We start from the raw sequence: 26,421 nt of genomic DNA, 5'->3' as shown, positions 1-26,421 counted from the left end.
AGCCCCTAAGAGACTCTGGTCATATCCATACATTTCATTTAATTGAGTAAGTGATATTAATTGAAAACATTTGTGCATTAGTAGTGAAATATTTTGTTCGGCCAGCTTTTTTATTTAATATCTCCAAATACAACAATAAGCATTTCAAAATGTATTATTGCTAAATTGTATTGACTTGAAACTATAGTCTATAGCCTTATATGCCCTTTTCCCAGTACACATTGTGATTATTTTTAGATGAATATTTCTTCATAATACACTTATGTGCTTTACCTCCAACAGTTACATGAGATTATAGCTACCAATTTACACTTTAATACACCTGCTGAGCCCAGATAAAACTTGAACAGGAGTTTTAGTTGGCTTACTAATGTTATCATGAGTACATTGGCTGATTCCTTCCAGCGTGGGCGAGCTAACTCTTTCCCTATCTTAACAGTTTTTATGCTAAGTTAGGCTAACCCTCGCCTAGCTCCAGACTCATATAACACAGAGATAAGAGTATTATTAGTTAATGGTGTAAAGTTCAAGGTTTTAACAACATAGTAGGTTCAGGTTAAAGGTCACTTTGGTGTACCATAAAAACTGTTTGAGGATATACACAAAAGGACATTAACAATGGTTTTATCAAGAGTGCTCTGATCCAGAACGCTGCTGCTAGAGTCCTCACCAAGACCAAGAAAATGGATCACATCAGTCCAGTTCTGAGGTCTTTACACTGCCTCCCAGTCTGTCAGAGAATAGACTTTAAAATCCTGCTACTGGTTTATAAAGCGCTTAAAGGTTTAGGGCCAAAATACATGAGTGACTTCCTGATTAATTACGAACCATCCAGACCGCTCAGGTTGTCTGGGACAGGTCTGCTCTCTGTCCCCAGAGTCAGAACCAAACACGGAGAAGCAGCGTTCAGTTTCTATGCTTCTTATATCTGGAACAAACTCCCAGAAAACTGCAGGTCTGCTGAAACTCTCAGCTCTTTTAAATCCAGGTTGAAGACACACCTGTTTACAGCTGCCTTTCATTAAACAACTTTAATAAGATTTTAAATTTTAACTCTGCGCTGTAACTTTTAACTCTTTTTATATTTTTACTTTATTTATTTCAATTAATTTCATTTGAATTATTTTATTTGAACATATTTTCAGATTTAATAATTCCAGTGATTTTTTTTTTTTATGTTGTATTTTAATGTTTCTTTTCTTTCCTCTGTCATGATGTGTTTGATGTCTTGTGTGAAGCACTTTGAATTGCCTTGTTGTTGAAATGTACGACATAAATAAACTTGCCTTGCCGTAATGGTTATGTTTCCTGATTAGGAGCATGGGAGGTGGCTAATGTTTGACAGAGTTGTTGGGACAGATCAAAGGTCCATGTTTGTTTGCCCTGTCGGATCTACCTTCACACTTCGAAGGGATATCTGTCCGAGTGTGTGTGTGTAAATCTGATCTGGGTGAGTGTGTGTCTGAAATCCTCTGCTTCATTGCTTCAGTGGATCTTACAAACTACTTTCCAACACGTGCTCATTTTTAATCTGAAGGCTGACCTGTGCGTGAGAGCATCCTTGTCTTCAGAGTCATGGTGGAGCTGGCTTTCTACCCGGCGGTGGCTCTGATTTATTTCTTCGGAGTGATGAGAGCGTCGCAGAACGATCTGGTGGAGCTGGACGACCGGGCGTCCATGAACGTGTTCTGCCTGTTCGTGTTGGCACAGCCTCTGTGTTTGGTGATTGGAGAATACACCGGCATGGCTACGTACTTCCTCACTGCCCTGGTCTCCTACAACTTCCTGCCTTGGAGGAGTTCAAAACAGGCTGTGAAGGAAAAAGACTCAAAGAAGAAGACAAAGTGACAACAAGGACTTTACACTGCATGGAAATGACGAGACAGTCAAGTGAGAGAAAAATTAGTTAGAGGGGAAATTCATGTATTACAAAAGAAAAAAAGGATTTAATGGGAAACCATTTTTCCCATATGAAAAGATAAATGTGTTACTACAATGCATTGCCATACAGTAATCAACACATATGTGTTAACAGTAGTGTTTTTTACCCTTTGTAAAAATGTAGGTAATGTATCTTATATATTTAAAGAGTCCAGGTACTTGTTTTTCCCTTTTTGCTAAGCTCATTGGTAACAATGTATTCACTGGAAAATGTGATTAAGAGACAGACAGGGAAAAAACATGTTCCCTAATGTGTGAAACTGTTCTTTTAAATAGCTAACTGAACAGTGGATCAAAGGCCCGCACAGACAGGAAGGCTTTTCAATTTCTGAATCATCATTACTTTTGTAAATCCTGATAAGAAAAACGGATTGGTCTTGACTCCTAAAACATCCTAAGCATCAGAAAAGAGAGGCTGACCTTTATCACTTTTTTAAAAGATGTAATGAATGCAAAATCATTTCTAATAACTATTATGACTAAACAGACAACAAACACAACATGAGTGTGACAGACACAGTCTCTCTCCCTCACAATAAAACATAATCATTACAAACGTGCTTTGTGTTTTTTTTAATTATCAACCCATGTTCATGAATGACTGTGTCCCTCTAATGTGAAAGTGTGGTAGCCTGTGTGTGTGTGTGTGTGTGTGTGTATGTGTGTGTGAAACTGGGCTCAAAGAGGGAGAGTATAATTGGATTAGACCACCCTATTTAGTTCATAGTCTGAGGCTTTGTTCTATGGTCGTGCAGATGCATGCTGTTTTTATCTGAGAAACAGTAGGGATTTTTTTATTTTTTTTAATGATTTTTCATGACTTCCTCTGGCATTAAAATCCTCTTTTAGCCTTTTCCCAGGCTCTGTTTCTGTCTCTGGCAGTTACGTTCGCTTTGTTCCTCTTCTTATAGACTTCAGATATAAGGTGATTCACCAATAGTGACGTATTTGCTATAAAGTTTGTACTTTGAATGTAATTAGCTTGTACATTGTCTTTCAGTATGTCCTTGTATTTCCATTACTGATATGTGACGTGTTGCCTTCATTATGAGTCTGTCCAGAACCTCCACTGCTCATGTTTCCTACAGTATTGGTATTACACCCATTACCGTCCTCTTCTACATCCATGTTTTCCTCCAGGATGATTGTTGTTATGAGTCTTTTCAGGTATAACTTTGGTAAAATTCAAATTTACTGGATAAGAAAATTTGGTCAGCTCAGCATAATTAGCAATTGCCACAAAAACACTAACTCATATATAGATAAGACTGTAAAGGGGCGCGCTGGTGGCGCAATGGTTAGGGCACGCATCCCATGTATTGAGGCTCTCGTCTCGAGCGGTAGGCCCGGGATCGCCTCCACCCGTGGCCCCTTTCCGCATATCATTCCCCACTCTCTCTCCCTGGTTTCCGACTCTATCCACTGTCCTGTCTCTGCATTAAAGGCACGAAAAAGCCCAAAAAATAAATCTTTAAATTTTTTTTAAAAAGACTGTAAAAATAATTGTGAAGTCTTTCTTGAGATGAAAAAAAATCAGTCATGGTTCTTGCTACTATTTAAGAGTTCAAGGCACATTGCAGATGTGTTGTCATGATAAAAGTTTCTTTTCAGTCTGCTTTGGTCTATTACCTGCACATTAGTGTCACTAAAATTAAAGGTCCCATATTATGCTTTTTCTGGTTTTATATGCTCTTTAGTGTGTTTTCCATGTGTCCTGTGCATGTTTAGGCACATCGATTTGCAAAAATTCAAAGTCTGCGGAAACGCGGCTTCTCCTACGTCCTCCTGTTAGCTGTAGCATTAGCTGCATGTAACGCTCGGTTCTAGCCCCCCTTGATATAAATTTGTCAGTGTGACGTCTAGTCAGTGTGAGATCACTGATCTAAGCCCATTGGCTCGTTGTGGCAAGCCCTGCAGCTCATTTTCCGAGAAGCGTGCTGAGCAACTGACCAATAACGACAGAGCGGATCGGCAGACCAATTAGAGCAGACTTGGCCCATGTGGGACGGACTCAGAGCGGAGAGGGAGCAAGGAGGAGCAGTTCATGAAAACAGACACTTTTTTCGAACTTTATCTATTGTGAAAGTACAAAAGTAGGTACATAGATTAAATATACAAACCCAAAAAAGGGCAGAATATGGGCTCTTTAAAAAAACAAATGATGAGCTGAGGAAGTCAAAAAAGACTACTGATGATTAAGGTAAATTACTAACACCAGCTCAAGATGTCAACGTGCTCTCCATGAAAAATTTGAAAGGTTAAACAGGTGTGCCGGTAAGTGTCACAAATGAATGTCACAAATTACATTTTTGGTGCTTTTTTAAATGGTGCACCAAAATTAGAAATCATCCCCTGGGGACCATGAATGCCTCTGTATGACCCCCTTGATCCATGAACATCTGTAATCCCTGGAAAGATCCAGAATTTTTACTTTTTTGGAGTTAAATTAGTTTCAGTATAATCACCAGGAAGCATAATGGATATCAGTTTATTACTGAGATTGATGGATCAGCATGTAAGAACAGACCTACTGGAGCATTGAAGTGTACTCAAAAAGACAAATTGAAATTTCAGGAGTTCATCATAGCAGAGAGCAGATGGAGCACGCACAGCTGGGACGTGACAGGGCCTGTGTATGGATGTTTATTTGTTTGTGACTGGCATTTTCAAATGGCTGCTGCCTCCTCTGAGGCGGTAATGGCCGTCGTACATCACAGCGCTCGCATCTCTCGTCGCTGCTGAGACAAGCGAAGCTCAACTCAAGTTAATGATCAGAGTTTGCCAAGGAAATGAAGATGTATGAGTTTGGAGTCTGTATCTCCAGCCCTGAAGTGAAAAGAAAATGTATCTGGATGAAAAACATCTGCCTATGTCTACGTCTCATCTGTTACAACCTGTTTATGTGTTTACCCTGAATGATCAATAAACTCCTTCTCCATCTGCAAGGTGAACAATCATTTCATTGCAGACAGGAGGAGATCAAGAGCTAAGTGTTGCAATAAGCAGATCGACTGCTAAACAGCTAAGATCCCAGTACTCTGGTTCAGAACTGTTGTCTTTGAGTGATCAGAGGAGTGTGATCCTGTGATAAACAATGTGTTTATTTTTATTTTCTTGATGATCAAGAATCAGAAGACACCAATTAAGCATAAGAGGGAGGGCTGTTACTGCTAAGCTTGGCTGCTTCTAGGCAAAAGCAATCCTCACAGCCTGCTGATGTTTAATAAGTACAACAGAAATTCCTCAAATGTGATATGCAAGAGTTTATAGTTGTGGTAGTTTGAGTTTTCTGTGAACAGAACAATAGTTCCATAACTTGACAGAAAATCTAGAAAAAGACCCTCAGCTTCTAAGCTACAGTAATGAACTGTATTTAGAATACCTTGCTGAACCTTGCAGTAGTACGTTTTGTGAAAAGTCCCCATGCTTTTGTTCTGTATATCAGCACTCATGGAATGCCTCTTGTCCTATCACAGTATTTCAAAATCAGCTTTATAGGCCAGGTGTGCTCACAAAAACTAATACGTACAAGACTAATGAGAAAATAGTGCAGTGGTAAGTAGTGCAAAAATTATCCATTAGGTTTATATACATGAGGTACTAAGTTTTGCAGAATTTACATTAAGCAGTGTTCATAGATGGATATCAGATTAGGAGGATGATAATACAGTATTTACATGATTAAGTGTTTGACCATATTTGATAGGAACTTACTGCTGTAAAATGTATGTATGTACACCATCTTTGACACATCTTTGACACACCATGATACACAAAGCACAGATGTTTTTAACTCATTTATTGTCTTGAGGGAACGTTGGGTCCTTCATTAAATACTTACTTACATTATTTACAGTCATATATTTTACATGGCTTGTTCACATGCACATAGTCATATAAAAAAAACTGTACACACATTTACACTCATAAGAGGGAGTAGTCTGTGCAATAAAAGGCACAAATGACCTTTGACCCTGCATTTAAGTCCCATGAGTACATATTTCACAGACACCATAACAAACTGTATCACCAATGTGTGACCCCCGTGTGACAACACACACACCTGGAGAAACATAACTTGAGAAAGCCAGAGGAGAAGCATGTCGTTTGTGTGTTTGTGTGCGACAGCGACTCGCAGTGAAGTGCCCTCTTGATCAGCAGCCCTCTTGATTGTGTCTAAAAGCGATCTCGACACTCAGCATCCTGAGGCAAAGTCTTTTCAGCCGTACTGATAAAGTGAGCCGAGAAGTCAGCTGACTCACATCTGTGAGAACGATCTACAATCCTCAGAAGAAATCTGTTACAGATTCAGGATATTAAGTGGATGATTATTAAAGTCCTGCAGACACATTCTGTTCTTGTAAGGCAGTTAGGCCTGTTAGAAGAGGCACAAGGCTGAAGCTGAGATGCTGATTACCAAGGTTTCCTTTCCTGGTAGTCATAAGATGTTTTGCCTGGGCTGGAAATGCTCAAGGTGTTTTATCACATAATCAATTGGACTGGTGGCTTGACTCTCTGATCGCCTTTTGTAATCACATAATACCAGACGGAACGGTTTACAGGCAAAATATAACGAGGCACAGCTGCCTTAGCTCAATATTTCTCCTGAAATAAGAGCAAATTGAAACATCGTTTTAAAGTTTGAGTGGTTAATTTGGCACTGTTATCATGTAATTCTGAATAATTTATTTGCAAGAACGGTAGCCCCAAAAGTCCCACTGTGAGTTCTCCAGGATTTGTTTTGTTTTTTAATACAACTGAGATCATCAGAATCCACATTTACAACATACAATTTAACCTATGTTTTTAGTCCAAGTGATATGTAGCTTTGGTCAAACAGCTTTGTAATCTTAATAAAGATTGTATTAAGATTAAAAGGTAGCTACAATAGACTTGTTTTCTATGTTTGGCTACAGAACTACCAATTAGGAATAAGAGAGTATGGCTAAAACAATACTCACTACATGCTCAACGGTGCATTAAATGAGACACTATCCCTCTCTGAATGAACATTAGAGAGCAGGTCAGAGAGATTAAAGTGAGATCCACCTCATGTTGTGTCTCTCGTCTTCTTTCATAGAATAATATCAAGTGTTTGTGGTCAGTGATATTACGAAATACCAGCAGACAGCCAGGGAAATAAGGATGGAGAAAATTCACATTTTCCGAAACAATTTGCTATTTAAAAAAAAGAAAAAAAAAGGGGGGGGGGGGGGGGGGGGGGACTTTAAAGGCAGGGACAGACTGGGCACTGACTTTCAAAGAGTTGTCAGTATATAACATACCATATTAGCACAAACATCAATTTCTAAAACCTAATGAGGAGCTAAGCAGAGGTGGTTCTTCTCAGTACGATTTTAGTTCTTCAAGCCCCATTAGAGTCTCATGAACTCTGTTTTTGTAAACTAAGTCTAAAACTAGGCTTAATATTTATTACTGTAAGACAGTTATCGTAGTATTCACAGCTGTGTTCATAATCCAAAGTGCATGTTAATCCTAACTTGCAGAGATTACTCCAAGGTTATCTGATGAGGATGGTCAGTTAACCTCACCTAACTCTGTAATATTCAAAAAACTCTGACACATATTTACACATTGTCAATAAATGAAGTGGTGCTCACATTAGAATATTAGAAGCCGACTACTTTTAATAAAGTTTGAGTGTGGCTGATCTAAATCCAGATTAAACATTTTCTGCGTCTGCTTGGCTGAAATAAAAAAACTTTTCTGCAAGCGCCTTTTGTGAAGCACATGACATGGTAAAGCTTCATAATCCAAAAAAATAGTCAACTACTTTTCAGATTTTGATAGCACACACACACACTCAGGTGATAGTACCAGCAGAAGAGGATTTCAGTGTTTTAAAATGTCTAATTAGTCAGTCGTAAGCACCACTTACACCATGCATCCGTCAGCAAATGTACAAGCACCTAGGAGAGAATCTAAAGCTACAGTATGACAAGATCATCTTTCACAAAATCAGCATTCACATTGTGCCCATGTCCCCTTTCTGTCAGACTCAGGTTGAGAAGAGAAACAAATGGTTATGTTTTACCAATCCTTACATTTGGGGAATTGGACAAATTATCATTTCACAACTCTATGATTGTTGAACTACTGAAAGACAATAGTTAGACACAATTTAGAACAACATTTTGAGTTAAAGCAACTTATTTAATAACTTCAACCTTTGAGTGCTAACATGTTTATTTAACGACTGAGCAAAACACATTTTAATGTAATACTAGAGGTAGAAAAGCTAAAACTGCCAGGATAATGGTATATTAGCTAATTAACCGTTGTGATGGTTGAATGCTAACGTTAGCTGTTGTAACTGTAAAAGTAATCAAAACAACTTATCAGTAAAGTCATGAGGATGGCAAAGTCAACAGCTAACCACTCACCCAATTCTTATAACATTAACTTCAGCTAGCTTTTCTGATTTGCTAGTAATTCATGGCATTTTTATTTGCATAGTGTAACACTGTCAAACAGTTACCGGTATGTTAGCTAGGAAGTGGTTGAATGCTAGCATTAGCTGTTGAGACTTAACTTTTTTTCGCCAATAAGTTATCAAAACTTAAACTATTCATTTTCATTTCTGTTGTCAATCAAGAGTCAATGAAATGATAACTACTTTCAGTTGATTACAGAAATTTAAGACTGGAACATAGCAATAGTTTTGCAGTATTTCAGCTTCACACCCTGAGCATGATGTCGGAGATACATTTGTGTGAATACGGTGGAAAGTAAAAACAGAGATCGGCTGCTTTAGGATTGCTTTAACATCAAACCTCAGAGCTTCTGAGCAAGGTCAGTTTGGCTAATTAGCACGGATATATACTGTGAACAGTGAAGGTTATGTAGTCTGACTTAAGGTCACAGTAAAGACCCCAATTTGGAAGCTTAATATTTCCACTGAACAAATGTTGTACCGCTCATTCCAGTTTTTTTTAATGAAACTATTATACAATATTTTACACATATTTTGAACAAGAAACATTGTTCAAAATTCAGTGCACATCTCCTCAAAGTTGCAACACTTTCAGTTTGACCCTATTGGAAAGATGCTCTTCGTTTTGTTAAAAAAAAAAAAAAAAATCACAGCACAAAGATAAATAAAGGGATTCAAATGGAAAACAAAACATGGAAATGGTCGGCACGCTGATTGTACCATTCTTTTTTTTTTCAAAATAAACAATCTCTCAATCAAGGCATTTGGTTGATTCAAAGAGCTACTAAAATCCACGGGTCGACTCAATTCTAGAGTATAACTTACGATATCTTAAACCATTACCTGAGTTTCTAAGTGTAGAATTATATTAAAACCAAGATTGCTTCAACAAACCACCCCCCCCCCCCCCCCATACCCCATAAACATAAAACCAAAACCCATATAATTGCTTTTGGAGAGTTTCAGCAGCTTCAGCCTTATGATGGCGGCATCAGCCATCAGCAGCACATATTTGCGAGAAGGCATTCACTAGCCTCAGCACCTTTAAATGCTATTTTTGTGGTCCAAGCTTTGTTTTGTTTATCCTACATAATGTTTCTGGGTCTTTTACAAGAAAGAGAGCACTACATCAGAAGAGGATTGTTTTTTTCAATGGAAAGACTTTCAGAGCTGAACAATACTCTACTACTGATGTTCTGACACTAACAGACATGAATTGTGTTTTATCAGGCAGTAAGACATTCGAATGAAAAAAAGCTTTTAAATAATTTTAGACTGATGTAAAAAGACTAAGTTAAAACTAAAAGTGATGTGCAATCCAGCTCATATCTGTGTGAAGAAGTAGCAGACAACAAAAGGATCATTGAAGAGACTTTTAAGACTTGGGTTATTACTGCTGCCTGTAGGCGTGTGTGTGTGTGTGTGTGTGTGTGTGTGTGTGTCAGTGGTGTGTCAGTGGTGTGCTGCAGTGCTTCATTAAAGAGACACTAAATCAACACAGTGAGGGATGCCAAGACCTATCAGGCGAGATGGATAACCGAAACATCCGCTAAAATATTGGTTTTGTGTGCGTGTCCACAGTGGGTTCATGTGTGTGTGTTTGCCCACACACACAAAATTTGCCAGATAAACAGATTTGTAAACCAGAACATGGGGACAAGAAGTTTCCTCCTGCCTTGAAATGTAAGCAGCGAAAGTGGGTGGAAGTAAACTGGGATTTTTAATAAGAAATCCCCCCTCAGTTATGACCTACTTTTACCCAGAGTAATCTCCCCTGAAAGCAGCCGGTATAGAGCTGCAAGACCTCTAATTAAAAATGATTCCTAAAGAAAGTCAGAAGCTGGGAAAGGAGGTGGACTCTTAAGTAAGGCTGGTCAGACTGATACAGTTGCTAACCTTAAAGATCAGAGGGGAGCAGAAACCAGGCAGAAAAAGGGTTTGAGGTGCTGGAAGGGCTTTTTTTTAGCATCTGTGTGGAGGATGAATGGCAGGTATGGAGCACACACAGCTGTGGATGGTTGATTTAATATCTGGCACTTTGGCCTCAATGGACTCACTAATTTGTCAGGAGTGGACTGTAGGTGTGTATCATGTGTATCTGCAGGTTTTTTTTTTTTTTTTCCGCTGTGCTTGGCACTTTAAACAACAAATAATACAATCCTGTGAGAATCCTCCGGGGGCGGTGCTACCTTAGCGGTGCTACTGGATGTGTGCTTTCCTGTTTGCAAGGTCAGCAAATAGACAAGGCTGATAGCTGGAGGGCCCACCGAGGACACATCCACACAGAGATGAAGAGCCAGGCATCAAATAAAGACTTAAAATTTGTCAAGTGCCTGGTGTTTGAACACAGAGACCCGTAAAAAAAAAAAATCCCACCCACCTCACGCACAAGTTCAAAACAACTGAGGTAGGGAAAATAATAAATAAGTTAAAGTCATTAAAAACACGACTCGCAGAATGCAGTTAGTTTCAGTGATGAACTGAGAGTAACTTTAAACAAAAAAGTGATTGGAAGGAGATTCCAGAGACAATGACTGAACATCCAGTGACGATGTTTTGTGTTTTTTTTTTTGATCAGTCACCATAATGACCTCACAGCATGTTCAGTATCCAAACAGTCTCAACTCTCATGAACTTTAACAGTCCTGACTGGAGGAACAGAGATCCCAGTTCTTAGTAAACGTCCCCTCTGGGATTTATATTCTCTTCGTGTCCTGACTCTAGGACACAACCGATACATGAATACACATCTTTCAGCAAAATTCTCTCCAAATGTTCCTCATTGAACAGAAGGACACTTTTAATTTCCTCTTTATAACAGGCTGTGGTAGTTCTCACATCAAGAGAGAAATTGTTCTGCCTCGCGAATCCACAAAAGACAAAAAAAATTAGGGTTGTCTTGTCCCGGTAGCATCACACCTGAATGGCACTTTCAAATTGGCAGTAAAAAAATCAGAAAGGCAAATTGTATTTTTGCCTTTGAATACATATGCCGACTCCACTTTGTCATTTTGCACCTTCACAAAGAAGCAGACAAAAAAAAACACCTTGATTGCCTTGGAAAGTGTGCACCTTGTTGCTGGAGGTGAGTCGCTCAGGCAAGATGGCTGACAGAAAAGGAACCACGGTCTTTTGTTTGTCACCTCTTCCTCCAAACCTTTGATGACCAGATCTTCACTGTCTTGTCGCTAGAGAGAGAGAGAGAGAGACAGAGACAGAGAGAGTGGGAGAGAGACAGAGAGAGAGGGAGAGAGGGTGGGATGATGAGCAAAAGCTAAAGAAATAAAGGAGAACACAACAAAAGGGAGAAAATAACTGAACATCAATCAAGCTGTTGTCTCTTTCAAAACAAACCAGTGTACATCAGACACAACATGAAGGATTGACTTAAAAGTAAACCTCACACACACACACACACACACACACACACACACACACACACACACACACACACACACACACACACACACACACACACACACACACACACACACACACACACACACACACACTTTAAAGAACATTCTCTATCGTGTCAGTAAATAAAAACATCTCTCTGCCTTCTCAGAGAAGTGTGGAAGAAGTTCATATGATTGTGATAACAATGGAACAAGTGAAAGTAACCACACTCTCTCTAACTTTATTCCCAGTGGACCCTGTAAGTTCAGTTTCAGAACCCTTTGTACTGGTAGGCTAGGCAAAAAAAAGGCCAGCATTACATTTCCATTTCACAGTTTCAAGTAGCTAGATGTGCACCTTGTTAAGCACATACTAAAGGCAAGACTGATGCCACTCTCTGTATGTCAAATATGAAGCTTCTGCAACAGATTTGATCCAGAGAACCAAGACATCAACACTCAGAAATAGACAAAGTATATGATTTGGTTAATCCCAAACAAACACTACACTGTCAAGATGTCTAATAAGGGTTTCTTGCCTACAGTCTTTATGCTAAGCTAAGAGTTTGTCCTTTCAAAATAATAATAACTGGAAGCTGCAAACATGACAGACATAGAGATATATTTCTTCCTGTTTGTCTCTTGCTGAAAAGTAACCTAAAAGTGAATTTCACAAAATGTTCACTATTCCTCTAAAGGCTCTGTATACCCACACAGATGTTTAATTACTCGGGTTGATAAGACTGGGTCGGGGTTAAACATTGGTAGAGGTATGGTGAGCATTTACAAAGGAATTAATTCTAAGCACCAACAAGTGTGATAACAGGTCAACAAGTCCTTCAGTCCTGCACAAACTGGTTCTACAAGAATCAACGAGGGAACGTAGCTGTCCGTCAAACAAACTGGTCCATGCCCACATATAGCTGAGCGGAGGTCTGATCACTAACACCTGTGTGGATGTACAAGGCATTTAGAAAGAACAACATACACACAGACACACTTGATTTGAAGACAGAAAAGTTATTCTGGGCAGAACTTTTGTACAGTAAATTAGATTTTTTGTGTTGAGGCAGAGGTCTGCAAATGAAGAATTAACCATCATTAAACATTAAAAACAGAAACTCTCAAAACAATCAAAAAGAAGAGAAAAGAATATCAGAAGAACTGAAGTGAAATTTGAAGCAGATCAGATAAAGGCAAACAGAAAAGTTTGGGTTCCATCCAGGTGAAGGAAATCAAAAGTAGGTGAAATGGACCTCGGGTGAGAAAAGAAGCTAGAAATGAGTTAAGAGAGTACCAGAGGAAGGGAGGGTTGGTGAGCGGAGGAGAGGCAATCATGGGAGGCTGGTGGCTCTGCCCTTGATGGCCAGGACCCGTCGAGGAAGACATGGGGTTAAACCCGGGACATAGGTCCACAACTTCACCCTGCAGTCACTGTGTTGCACAAGGGGGAGGGAGGGAGGGAGGGAGGGAGGGAGAGGGGGGGAGTACAGGAAGAAGAGGAGGAGGAAGGTTGGGAGAGGAGAGTTTAAGAGACCAAACAAGAGGAAATATTTGTCCACAGAAAAGATGGCGGAAGACCAAAAAGACATGAAGAGATGACGGAAAGAGAAGAAAGGAATGAGGAGGAGAAAGTTAACTTCAGCCTGCTGGTCGGATCAAAAAAAAAAGATTAATGAAGACAGTCTGAGGAGGACGAACAATGTCCCAATAACACACACAAACAAACACAAAGAGTTAAAAAGCATCTTCTCAACAACAGGGTAGAGTATTGACACACGCACACATAAAGATGAACACGAGATGAAGCAGGAATGAATCATGATCCATATAGTTCCCTCCATAAAGAACATATCAGGTGAAAAAGAAACATTTCCCCTCTAGTTTTAGCAGTACAAAACTTAAAAAGGCACGTTCTCCACTTCTCAAACTCCAGAATTAATATTTGTCAAAATCATGTCAAAAAATTGCCATGAAAAAAGGCAAAAACCAAAAATGTATGCAATGAATGTTCATATATCAGATATATAAGGTTTTCATCTTCAAATCCGAGCTGGGCGCTGTAGTTCTAATCAAATGTTACTCAAACAAGAGGTTTGAGTAGCAGCTGAGAAACACATTGATAACATGAAGGTTGACAGTATAGTTCATAGTTTAATTATGCTCCAGGGGGAACAGAATAAAGAAGATTAATCAGGCAGCGATTACACTTTTAGCCTTTTAGCCGAGTGAGCTTAAACTGTTAGATTTGGTCTTTTCATAGAGTTATGTGAAATAAACAAAATGTAGGATATCAGTAGTCTTGTACTTTGACGTTTATGCATGTTTCAGTTCAAAACTAAATCACATTCTCACAACAGTAATTGTTGTGAATCATTCATTACATTCTTTAGGGCTTCTGAAAATTCCTTTTACTTCCAAAATAGACAATGTTTCTCAAAATAATTATGGATGGCATTGAACATTTTTTTTTAGATGACTATCATTTGAGAAACTTCTATTTTACAGCCCCACCAAAAGAAAGCACATTGAGAGCAGTGTCAGTACCTGGATGCAGTGAAGATCTGTCTTGAATTGGTACATATGGCGTTAATTGGGCTGTCATGACCTCTGACCTCTCCTATGGGGGTGAAGTTGTCTACGTTCCACACTTTCAGCATGCCGCCCCGACAGGCGCTCAGCAGCATGGGCCGACCTGGGACATATGCCAGAGCGCAAACCCAGTCCTTATGGGCGTTGGGGATTTGCTGTGGAGCCAAAGCAGAAACAGCGAGCAGTCAGCGAGAGTGAAATACAGATTTTAGATGTTCCTGTTTTCACATCAAAGTGTTCCAGTAACAGTTTTTATGAATGTGAGTCATCTGGGTTATTGCGCTCTAAATATAGAAGCAGAAAAACATTTGAGTGCCTTATTTTTTAATGGATGTAAATCATCTACAGTAATGCACCATATTTTGTGAATGGCAAATTGTTGCTAGGCAACATACAAGTCAGACTCACTAATGTTGTATTTAGCTTCAATGTTGTAGTTATTCTTAGCTCATGTGTCTGTGTGCTCAGTATGTTACAATAGCTTTTCATGGACTTAGAAAGGATTCTTCTGTCTTACATTTACAAAGATTCAACAATGACATGAGCTGCTGATTCATTTAGCAACAGGAAGTACATCGAGCCAAGGCTAACAATGTGTGCATGCGTTGTTAAAATGTGTGAAGAATCACAAGAGTGTGTCAGAAATGTCAGAAATGTTTCAATTCTCTACATTTTATGCAAATATAAGGTTGATTTTTTTTCAAGCACATCTTGTTCCAACAATCTTTTTTGCTGTTTGTGAAGCACTTTATAACCCTGTTCAGACAGTGCTTTATAAATAAAGGTTATCATAGTGATGTCAGTTACACATTTAAGCTCCACATGTCTGTTTAAACTTCACTTCTGAGCAAACCCTTATTAGAGAACCAAACAGAACATGTCTTTCATCACATACTCCTGAAGGAATTGAAGAGAAAATGAGGAACCTGTGAGGATGTTATCCATAATCAATCTAAACTGGCTACATATTCATGTAGAATAATCATAAGGAAAACAATTTGTTTTACAGGAGGATTCATTAAACATTAATCTTGCTCTGCTTTGGCTAGTTTTTCTTTTTTATCTCAACCAACTGAGCTGCAGATCATTTTTTATCTAATCAATGAAAACCATGAACAGGGAGATAACTTCATTGTGTTTACCTACTTTCTCCTGTCGTTTCCTGTTACCTTGCCTCTGCCTTTTTCCTCAGAACGTTACTTTTCAGATTAGCTTCACCAGAGTGAAACCTCGTATGAAGTTCATTTTCAGGATTGTTTTCACCAGGTGTCTCAGATTACAGATCTTTCTTTTCTGAACATTTTGAAGCTATTCTCCTCCTTTTCACAAGTTTTTATAGGCAGTAAATTAAAAGGTGTATCTGTGCCGTATCTGCATTCAAGCCCTTCACATATGATCTAAACAAAGAACCACCAATCTTAAACCCTGTGCTTTTCCTTTTTAGCTCTCTGTGCTAAAAGGAAATGAAAAGTATGTGATTGCAACTTGAAACTGAAGTAAACGTTGGTTTCTGTTGAGTTGCTCTTCTTTAATCTGAGAGCTGAGTAATATAAATGTCTTTCGTACGTATCACTTTTTATTGACTAAACAAAGCTGATTATCTGAAAACACTTTGACTCATCTGCTCTCAGTCATGACTGGTCATTTAAGACGACAAACGCTCCTGTTGATACTAATCCTTTAGGAACAAACTGGAAACTTCTGCCACAATACACACAGACTAAAACAAAGGTCTAATCCATCATATCAGCATCAATTCAATATAGCCATTTAATGATTTCAGTGAAATGATGGTGTCCTTTTCCGTCATTTCCCAGGCCATGTACAGTAGTTATTATGTGCCAAGTGTCCTCTTAAGGACCTATTAAGTCAAAATGTCCTCTTGTTGACTGACAGCAGTGATACACAGCGGAGGTTTCTGTTGCTGCAACATCACTGGCTAAAAGTCAGTTCTAAGTGAACTGGTACTTTAAGCTGTTATATGTGCTACTTGACTTTCCTGTTTGCCTAAAAAGGGATTCATTCAGGGCTCATTGAAGAAAACAAGGATTTGTTTTTGCCATTTTTTTTGTGTCAATTTTTTGTCAGAGATTTATCGATGAATTGCATAATCAGTCATTTCATTTCAAACCTTTATTTAGACCTCAAAAATCATTGAGGATTTCCCTCATTTGCAATGATGTCATATACAGTCATATACAATATGAGCCTTTTGCCAATATCAACATCAACATAACATAACATGCCAGAGATTGTTTTAGGGGTAATTTGGAAATAGTGTTTCCACTATTTGCAAAGTAAACATGCTGTTAGCATTATTTCAGCATTCAAAATCCAATACATGATGGGTTGTTTTTATATTGTTTCCTGAAGTTTAACAGATACTGCATCTTGCACACTGAGCATGAGCGAATACAGTACCTCATAATGTTGTTCACGTACGAGCAGATTCTTAATTCATATGCAGATATTTAATTTATATGCAGACCTAGATGTAGGCTCAGGTCCTTTACATTAAACATTACCTACATTTCCTTTTAGTCAACGACTTGGAACAAATCTCAGCTTCTTTCAAAGTATAAATGAATAATGATGTTGCAAATCCTACTCTCAAATCAGTATTTGATTTATAGATTTCATATATGTTGTCTCTATATAATATGATTGGTATTATCTGAGCCTCAAAGGTCTGTACAGGTGTGCAAGTTTAACTTATTTAAGGCTCCTTCCAAACTAACACCTTGACAACACCTCAGGGTGTCAAGAGGTATGTCATGTCCTCTAAAGGCCTCTACGGGCCAGAAAAGGTCAGGAAATTGGAAATTGGTCCTTTGCACCAATAGGAAAAATGGAGAAAACCCTGAGTGAGTTAAGAGGTTTGGGATGTGGAGGAGCAATTACACAATACAAAGAGAGAGTTCACATGTTCCCCACATTACTGTAACAACCGTACACCAACACCTCATCACAGCGCCTTCACACTGCAGTTACTGTTGCATAAGCATGTTTACAAACCAGTAAACATGCAAACTTGATAATGCTTTCTGGAAGGTCTATAAAATATTTATCAAGCCAGTGGGAGTCCCTTAACCACAGTGCTGAGTAATTATAAACACACTCTTCAAATGTTTTCCCTGGAAACTCACGTATGCATTTTCAGCAGAGGGGTTGGTGCAGAACAGCAACTCTGGAGGAGTTTCAGAGTCTGCTGTAATATATTCTATCACACCCCAAGCCACAATTTGATCCTGTTACATAATTAGACTGAGGCTGCAGCGTTAGAGAGGCTGTAAAAGAGATTGTTGGCTGCTTGGCAAATGAGGTTCAGGTCACATGCGGCAGACCACAGAATGAGTTGATATAATTCAGCCTTTAAATGGAAATATTAATGTCTTGTGTTCTTGTTTTCTGTGTTTGGATTCACTAAAACTCACTACAAGTTGCAGCAAAAAAAACTTGGAATATAATGTGCAGCTTAATATAAAAATTACAGAGCTAAGCAAATGAGAAAACCTCATCCGCCCACAAGGTGCATCGTGATGCATTATTAGCAAGTACAGGCAAAGGAGGATACACAGGAGGCATCACAGCAGTCAACACACAGACAGGATAACTTTCCTCACTGGTACCTGCGGCTGTGATGCCTTCAGGTTCCAACACCCTGATGTTGACTCTGTTGCTTTTCAGCCACATCACACATGACAACACCCTGTTGACTTTCTTCCACAGAGTGAACACATGTGGGGAACTATCCAACAACAGAATGCTCAAATGCTTCACTGTGACAGCCGAGCCGATGTCAGAGTAAGATTCAGTCGCAATGAGCCCTGTGCAGGCTCAGAGGGTGTGTGTGAATGACTTCTCGTCTTCATGGACATTTATTGGAAGAAGTAAGGGAAAATCAATTCACCAGAATCAACCTGTTTCCTTCTTGCTAATGTCTACAACTTGACTCTACACATTTTTATTTTGACTGATTTAATAAAGCAAACATTAAATCTGTAACACATAAGCAATGCATCATTCTCATTAGGAGCATGCAAAAATTCGTTCATGTAGGAATTTAGCTTAATGTACTGCAAAGACTGTAGACTCTTTTTGGTCTATTGCTTAATAAATTATTTCACAATCAAAATCACCACTGTGCACAAGAATTAAAACTATACTATTTAAATGTGATTCAATTTTACACAACAATCTAAATAGAGCCCCCAACACTATGCTGGAACTCTATCTACCCTTCACACTGCACTCATAAGATATGGAAAGAGCAGCTCACAGGATGATTGGGGTCAAAAGGTCATGAATAATTAGCCTCGGGGAACAGTGAACTCCTGCATGTTTTTTACAGTGCCCGCAGGCTCACTGCATATAATGTCAAGAGAAGGGTCGAGGAAAAGGACAGGGTTTGAAATTTGAACGTACGAGCTATACATCCACAATATATTTTCACTCTGCTTCTTGTTTAACTCAACCCTGCCGACCTTCTTTGTCTGAACAAACCACAAATGTATCTTTAATTTTCACTGAGTCTAAATTAAAGTTTGAGTTTTCAGATTGGGCTGATCATTAAATGTTTTAAATTCAACTTCTTAAGTCATTAAATATGGACGGACACACACACACACACACACACACACACACACACACACACACACACACACACACACACCTGAGTGAGCTCCTGTTGCTCCAAATCCCATTTTTTGATTCCGTTGTCTCTGGATCCGCTGAACAGCACATCCCCCTTGACAGCCAAACACTCGATGCCGTCATAGTGTGGCGGCTCAAAGTTATGAGCTGGGCCTACATTACCCAGGGTTCCCTCTGCCACGTCAAATACCTGAGGAGAGACCAAAAAGTAAGTTCGTCGTTGGATTTGGCTCAATATGTGACACACAGGAGTGGTCGAAATGTGTCAGAATGTGAGCGGATGTAACCTTGACGTAATGGTCTTTAGAGCCTGTGATGACTTGGTCTTTGCCCAGCAGAGACTGTCCCACTGTCAGACACATCACAGAGCCAATGTGGCCTGTCAGCTTCCCCATCGCTTGCATCCTAAATACACACATTGAGAGAGAGAGAGACACACACACACACACACACACACACACACACACACACACACACACACACACACACACACACACACACACACACACACACACACACACACACACACACACACACACACACACACACACACACACACACACACACACACACACACACACACACACACACACACACACACACACAAATTCATTACTCACAAGAATCTGATTTTCAAGTTGTCAGTTTCGCTGAGTGAAATCACTTTCCGTCTCGAGAGTAAAGCGGCTGAGACACAGCAACACCAAAGGCAGAGATGATAGTGGAGAAATATTTAATACATTCATTTTTCATTTCTGGGGGTTGTTATGCATCATTAAATTGGTCCGAGGCCTTCAGCGTAAACTGTCTGGTCCTGTCTGTTAATCATTTTACCCCTGGAAGCAATAAAAGAGGAGAAGATGGGTAGATTTTTATTTTTACAAGATATTAGAAATAGGGGGGTCTTCTAGGGAACCTGCTTGTTTTCACACTTGATATCGTCAGTGCTGAGTTCCTGCACTTTTCTGATTTTGACAGCCTTTCCCATCCCTTCCGTCGGGTCGGGTTAATCAGCTCACTGGTGGAGTAACATCTACCAAATGAATATATTCACATCGGTGTCTACAAGAATTAAGAGCTAGCTTTGCAGAATCTACCTGCATGAACAAATAAAGGAAATATATAAGAGCCTTCAGAGTGACTGAAGGAATGACATTAACTCAGAATTAGATTTAGTATTTTAATGAACAAATGAATCAATCACACCTGTTCAGGTCCCACATGCGTACAGTGTTTCCAGCAGCAGCATAAAGCACAGATCCTGATGGGTTGAGGGCAATCTGGTTGATCTGACACTCCCCCTGTGCAAAGGTTATTGTGCGAGTGGTGGTGCCTGCACACGCGTCCCCAGAGACAACCTGCCCAGATGAACTGTGGGAGTACAGAGAAAAGAAACAGGGGAATAACTATAAGAGGGTATTAAATGGAGACATGATAAGAGAGACAAGTTGAATTCAGTAGTCATTTTATTTGCACTGCACAAACCCCTTTCATCTGGCTGATCGTAAAGAGGAACTTACGTCAGCGTGCGGATACACTTAGCGGAGTCCCGGATGTCCCACACCTTTATGTAGGAGGTGGAGACAGAGAAGACCAGGCAGGAGGCAGGACAATATTTCACTGACACCACGTTGTTTGGGTGGCCTTTTAAAGTGACAATCTCCTGACCTGTTACCAGGTTCCACATCTTACAGGTACGATCTAGAGGGGTAAAAGAGGCGGGTTCAAGTACTATGAAGTCACAGTTTGGATTGACATAAATGATGTGATACGACATAAATGTGATATGACATACATAACATCAAAATCAATCAGATAATTCTTTTGTTACAATTTCTTTCACCTGAGCGTTAGCCTAGTTAACATTCTTAATCATGTTTATACGAGTTTAAAATATGATAAAAGAACATCAAAAGACAGATGCCACTTATGGAGGGAATAATTAAGAATACTAATATTTAAAACTTTATTCTAGTTTCAAATATTTTAATTTTATATAAGCTATCCGTAGCTTAGCATTAACCTGTTATGTGGAGATTGCTGGAAAAAACGACAGACAGCAAAAGAAGTGGTAAACTGAAATGTAAACACAAGCAAAAAAAAAATGCTAATTCCTCAATTTCATTTATTGTGAGAAAAAAGGACATGTTGAACATTTTGGGAAATAAACATATTCACGTTCTTAAAGAGAGCAAGATGAGAAAACGTAAGCCTAATATGTTTAAGTACTTAAAGGCTTTATATATGATTTTTTTGATTTTTTTTCTCGTGCTGCATTGTTGTGTTAGCATGCTAATGCTAGCGATCTTTATTATGTTCGTATCTTCACACTGTATGTAAATTTACCTGAAATGAGCGTGATCTAGAAACACAGTTAAGCAGTGAGTACAGTATGTTATTCTTCTTTTCTCTAGTCCCTCAATTTATCAACTTTTATATGTGAGGGGAGGAGTCAGCCGGCGGTCCGGGCGATGTAAACAAAGTGAAGATAGGACTCTGAAAACATCACAGACAGTGGGACTCAGGTGTTACACCCATTGTAGACAGTCATGACTCACAGAGTTATTTTCAGAGGATATACTTGATTTATATTACAGTTAAGTGTGAAAAATCACATATAAAGCCTTTAAGTAACATCCACATAAGTTTAGATTAGCATAAATACTGGACACCTTAAAATGTGCCAACAAGAACCTCTATACTCCTCCAACACTCATTTACACACTGTATCTCAAAATGTAAATGTCAAAGAGAAGAAAACCCCTCAAAGGCACTTTGTCATTCATACACGCTGCACTTGTAAAAGGTTTGACAAGCTAGCTGTTAGCTTGTTTATTCACCTCCAAGCCTTAGCTGCATTTTCATCAAACTAACATGAGAGAAAAGCCGGCATGTTGAACTCATCTTGACTTTGATATAGTGATAGTTAGATATGACACTCTTTAAGTTATTTTGTATTTTGCTTCATATGGAAGACACTAATTAAAAAAAACTTTAGAAATCTCATACAGCATAATATAGTAGTACATTATTTTAATTTAACAGCTGTCATTAAGACCATACAAGATATATTAGATTTATTCCAAAAAACAACAAGAGTACAACAAGATGTTTTTTTACCTTTAGATCCAGTGAAGAGCAGCTCATCTGTAGCATCCACACATAGTACAGGCTTGGAGTGGCCCTCGGCCACAGACACACTCTGCAGGGGGGCTGTCCGACCCCCCTTCACACCCCCGATAGGATTAATCACACCCCTAAAGATCACACACACACACAATGTAACAGTCACTTAAATACAGATCAGTAAGGCTGTTTTCTTCACTTATCTACAGATATTTGTACATGGATAAAGGCCAATCCAAAAACATGCACACAAAATACAAGGGGCAATACAAACCTCACTGGATACAAAGGCACTCCCGTGTAAAAAAAAACTGTGCATGTACATAATACCACACACACACACACACACACACACACACACACACACACACACACACACACACACACACACACACACACACACACACACACACACACACACACACACACACACACACACACACACACACACACACACACACACACACACACACACACACACACACACACACACACACACACACACACACATTGAACTGTTGGTTTTGTGCACCCACCTGCTCCCTCTCTCTGGCATGCTTCCACTACCCAATCCCTCTTCTTTTTTTTTTCTTTGTGAAACAGCCCAATTAAGACACTCCAACAGTGAGAGCTGCTTTCTCTTCACCGTGTCTGTCTGCCTTACGTTTTCACACTCACACACCTAAGTATACAAACACACACACAGGCCCATATACCCTATGCACCCCCCCGCCCTCCACAATCTACAGTGTGTCCTGCTGACAGGCCAGAGTCCCAGAGTGCCTGGAGAGCAGTCAGCGGACTGAGACAGAGCTGGCAGAGGGTGAGAGGAAGAGCGGGGGAATGTAGGAAATTGGTCCCTAGTGGGTTTCCTTACAACCCCACTGGTTGTAAGTATTGTGTGTGTGTGAGTGAGAGAGAGTGAAGCTGAAGTGTGTGTTTAGAAGCTATGGTAGCATGCTCTTCTTCTCTTCCTGTGTGTAGCTACGTGGATGTCCCAGAGTTAAAACACACACAAACACACATCAAATCAAACTGAAACATCCACCACACTTCCAGTGAATATTTTTTTAAAGTGCATAAAAATTCCAACAAAAATCAAAAGCTGTCAATCATCAACTAGTAAAAAAAAAAGAAATCGTGCATGTCTGCAAAGTCTTATGAAACAAAAAAGAAAACTTGCAAAAAATAAGCTCAAAACAAATGGTACAAACAGCCACAGCCTGGCTCACTGACTACACAGCAGCCTGCAACTCAAAAATAAACCACAGCACAAAGTCCTGAGGTGTCATCATCACCACATGCAGGATGGGGCTTTATCTCAAGTCAGCACCTCAATGGTGAGTGGCCTTTAGGTGCCAATGGAAAGGGTTTGGTATATGTTGCTAAGGTAGAGAAATGTTACAAGTTGATAACACCGTCAGATTATCAGCTTCCGCTTCTATGCACTGCTGCAAAACCTGACTGTGAAGGGAGGTGAAAACAGCATCACATAAAATCCATCCCATCTTCATTTTGGACCAAATTCAATGAAAACATGATGATAGGATATACTGTGTATAGGTATTTATTTATCAAATAGAGTAGAAGCCTATACCTGTGATGGGTCTAGTTTTATGTACATGAAGAAGGGGAAGTATTTAAAACAAATAGGATCAGAAGGATTTGAGGTGCACTTTCATTTGAATGAACTTTATCACTCTGAAGGCTGTAGTGATGATTGAAGGTTTTTATGTCTTCTTGTCTTTGGTTAAAATATAAAGTCAGTGAGACACATTATGTGATTTCTCCTTTAAAGATCTATCCCTTCCTTTTATTAATTGTATCGCTTTTAACTTTTTTATCTTTCTCTTCTTTAAATGTTTTAGCCTTTAAATGTATCCCTTCCTGTATTCATTTTACTGCTCTTAGTCTTTTTAAATTCCTACTTCTTTTATTGTTTAACTCTTTAGCTCTCTGTTGCTTTATTCATTTAACCAATGTCCTGTTTATCCTTTCTTTTTATCTTCATTCTGTGTTTACAGCCTGTGATGTGATGTCGTACCACTCTCCCTCAATTTTAATTTTGTTCTCTCCTGGTTGATTTTAAACTAATCACTGTGTTGAACTGCCTCTCCATACCTGCCTGTTGAATCTGTCTTATTCCTGTTATTTGCATTTTTACAATTTTGCCCTCTCTGTTGATCTCTGTTCTGTTGTTGTGTTGCTGTATTTGCTCTGTCTGTCACAGCAGTTTGTAAACATTTGTTTTTAAAAATGCTATATAAATAAAGCTATTATTACTATTTTATTAGTCTAGATGTTAAAGTCATGATGTGTATCTTTCAAATAGGCTTTAAAGTTTAGTTTTGTTAATCCTTTAGCAAAATATTATCAGAGGCTCTATAATTATAACCAATTAACAAAGTTACATCGATTACCTTCCATAGAAACGTTTAATTGCAGAATACTTTCTCTTTTGTCTTTTTCATTAAGAACAACAACTGTACATTTAATAATAGTGTTTAATGCAGCATGTTTTTGTTTTTTGTACAGTACTGTGCTATGTTTCCGTTTGATAATCGCCTCTGACAGATATTACAGTGTGCTGTGTTATGCACTTTGTTAGGGCTGCTAATGGATGCGGCAGGGCCAAGAACTGTGCGACCAGCCGACTAATGAAAAACATGAGGGGAGCTCAGTATGTGCTCTCAGCAGTACATTGAAAAACAGGCAGAAGAGCCATGGTGCATCCATTTCTTTTTTGTGTTTGCACATAAGTGTGGGTGTGTGTGTGTGTGTGTGTGTGTGTGTGTGTGTGTGTGTGTGTGTGTGTGTGTGTGTGTGTGTGTGTGTGTGTGTGTGTGAAAGAGTAGGAAAAACATAGGACGGGTTACGGGTTGATCGTTTAAAAGAAGAAAAAAATGTGTTACATGTTTTTTACAAGTCTTTTTTTTATCTAAAATGAGAAGACTGTTATTACTCATACCTGTACACACTCCAGCCAGTTGTCAATTAGCTTAGCTTAGCATAAACACTAAAGCGTAAAAAAAATTGGCTAGCCTAACCACCTTTGAGGCTCACTAACTTACGCGTGGAGGTCGTGTCGTTTACTAACCCCAAGATCAACAGGTTTATTTCTACCTCTTCCTGTTTGCATGTCCTTGTGCTTTACTGACTGTGTATGAATGAGTGCAGTAATGTGTGATTGCAGTGAAGATTTTAACTTTTTCCCTCTTGAGCTTGAGTGGCTGGTATTTAGATTGTGTTACGGTTAAAGAACCAGGCAAGCTGTTTCCCCCATTTCCTACTCTATGTGTAATGCTAAGCTAACAGGCTGCTGGCTGCAGATATGTCTCAGAAGGAAGAAAAAAAAGTAAATATTTACTAAAATGACTTGTCCTGTAAATTTTGTTGTATGTTTTACCTCTTTATAACTATTTCTATCTTTATTGAAAAATGAGGTAACGGTAATTAAATATCTGCTATTGCACATACAGTAACTGCTATTATCAGTCCTTCCCCATTACCATGATCAGACAGTAATTTTTAATGCTTAAAGCTGAGAACTTTAACCATTGTAACGGGCAATAAGTCTGAATCAGCTGTTGTTTGTTTGGTTTCTATCCACCTCTTTCTTTCTGTATCTCCCTCTATCCCCGAGTCTAACACAGTCATAGGAGATGGCTGTTCAACATGAGTCTGGTGCTGCTCCAGGTTTCAGGATGTTTTTCTTTGCCACTGTTGAATTTGACCAAGTGACCAAGTGCTTAGCTCATCTTGAATCTAAATCTGCTTTTTATGAAGTGTCTTCAGATAACCTTTGTTATTACTCGGGTTACTATTTCTCAAAATATCAAGAGGTTACTCAAAACATGTTTGATTACATTTTCAAACTGTTTTATTTGCTCTTTTTTTCTGTCAATGGGTGAAAAAGTTCATTCAGGCCTTGTATGCGAGAAACACCAGAAAGAAAAAACAACATCACATGGGTGGGAAAGGCCGGCAGCTCAAGAAAACTGCATGTGGTTAAAACATGCACCACATGTCATGCTACATGCCCTCACAGAGGAGGGTTAAAGATGGTGGAGGCCAGGCAAGGCTCGGACGACCAGTGAAGACGACATGACACCATGTGAAGTGAAACAGGCAGATGGGAAAACAGAGACAAACACAGTTCCTCTACCTGAGCACCTCGGAGAGCGAGGAGTCGCTGTCATCCGACCTGGAGGCAGAAGAGGAGCAGGATAGGGGAGGGCGGGGCGGGGAGAGGAAAGG

General features: G+C 39.2%; 1 protein-coding gene and 1 long non-coding RNA gene across 2 annotated transcripts in view; one reads left to right on the top strand and one right to left on the bottom strand.

Annotated features, from left to right (window-relative positions):
* The first annotated feature begins 914 nt into the window (after nt 1-914).
* On the top strand, nt 915-2,501 carry LOC136179199 (uncharacterized). The gene is made up of 2 exons (XR_010666402.1): nt 915-1,450; nt 1,538-2,501. It is a non-coding gene; the product is annotated as an uncharacterized lncRNA (long non-coding RNA).
* A 3,224-nt stretch (nt 2,502-5,725) lies between these two features.
* Nucleotides 5,726-26,421, bottom strand: part of kif21b (kinesin family member 21B) — a 69,229-nt gene continuing 48,533 nt past the window's right edge. Inside the window, exons 27-35 of the mRNA XM_065954531.1 lie at nt 26,330-26,368; nt 22,159-22,295; nt 20,559-20,739; nt 20,245-20,409; nt 19,326-19,443; nt 19,058-19,228; nt 14,341-14,540; nt 13,091-13,227; nt 5,726-11,583 (exon numbers count right to left, since the gene is read on the bottom strand). Of these exons, the coding sequence (XP_065810603.1) occupies nt 13,128-13,227; nt 14,341-14,540; nt 19,058-19,228; nt 19,326-19,443; nt 20,245-20,409; nt 20,559-20,739; nt 22,159-22,295; nt 26,330-26,368 (1,111 nt within the window). The 3' untranslated portion in view covers nt 5,726-11,583; nt 13,091-13,127. The remainder of the gene's footprint in view (nt 11,584-13,090; nt 13,228-14,340; nt 14,541-19,057; nt 19,229-19,325; nt 19,444-20,244; nt 20,410-20,558; nt 20,740-22,158; nt 22,296-26,329; nt 26,369-26,421) is intronic.

Source organism: Labrus bergylta, chromosome 5 (assembly GCF_963930695.1).
Source record: "Labrus bergylta chromosome 5, fLabBer1.1, whole genome shotgun sequence".
NCBI lineage: Eukaryota > Metazoa > Chordata > Actinopteri > Labriformes > Labridae > Labrus > Labrus bergylta.
Note: the sequence above shows the minus strand (reverse complement) of the source record. Positions and strands in the feature narration are given on the sequence as shown.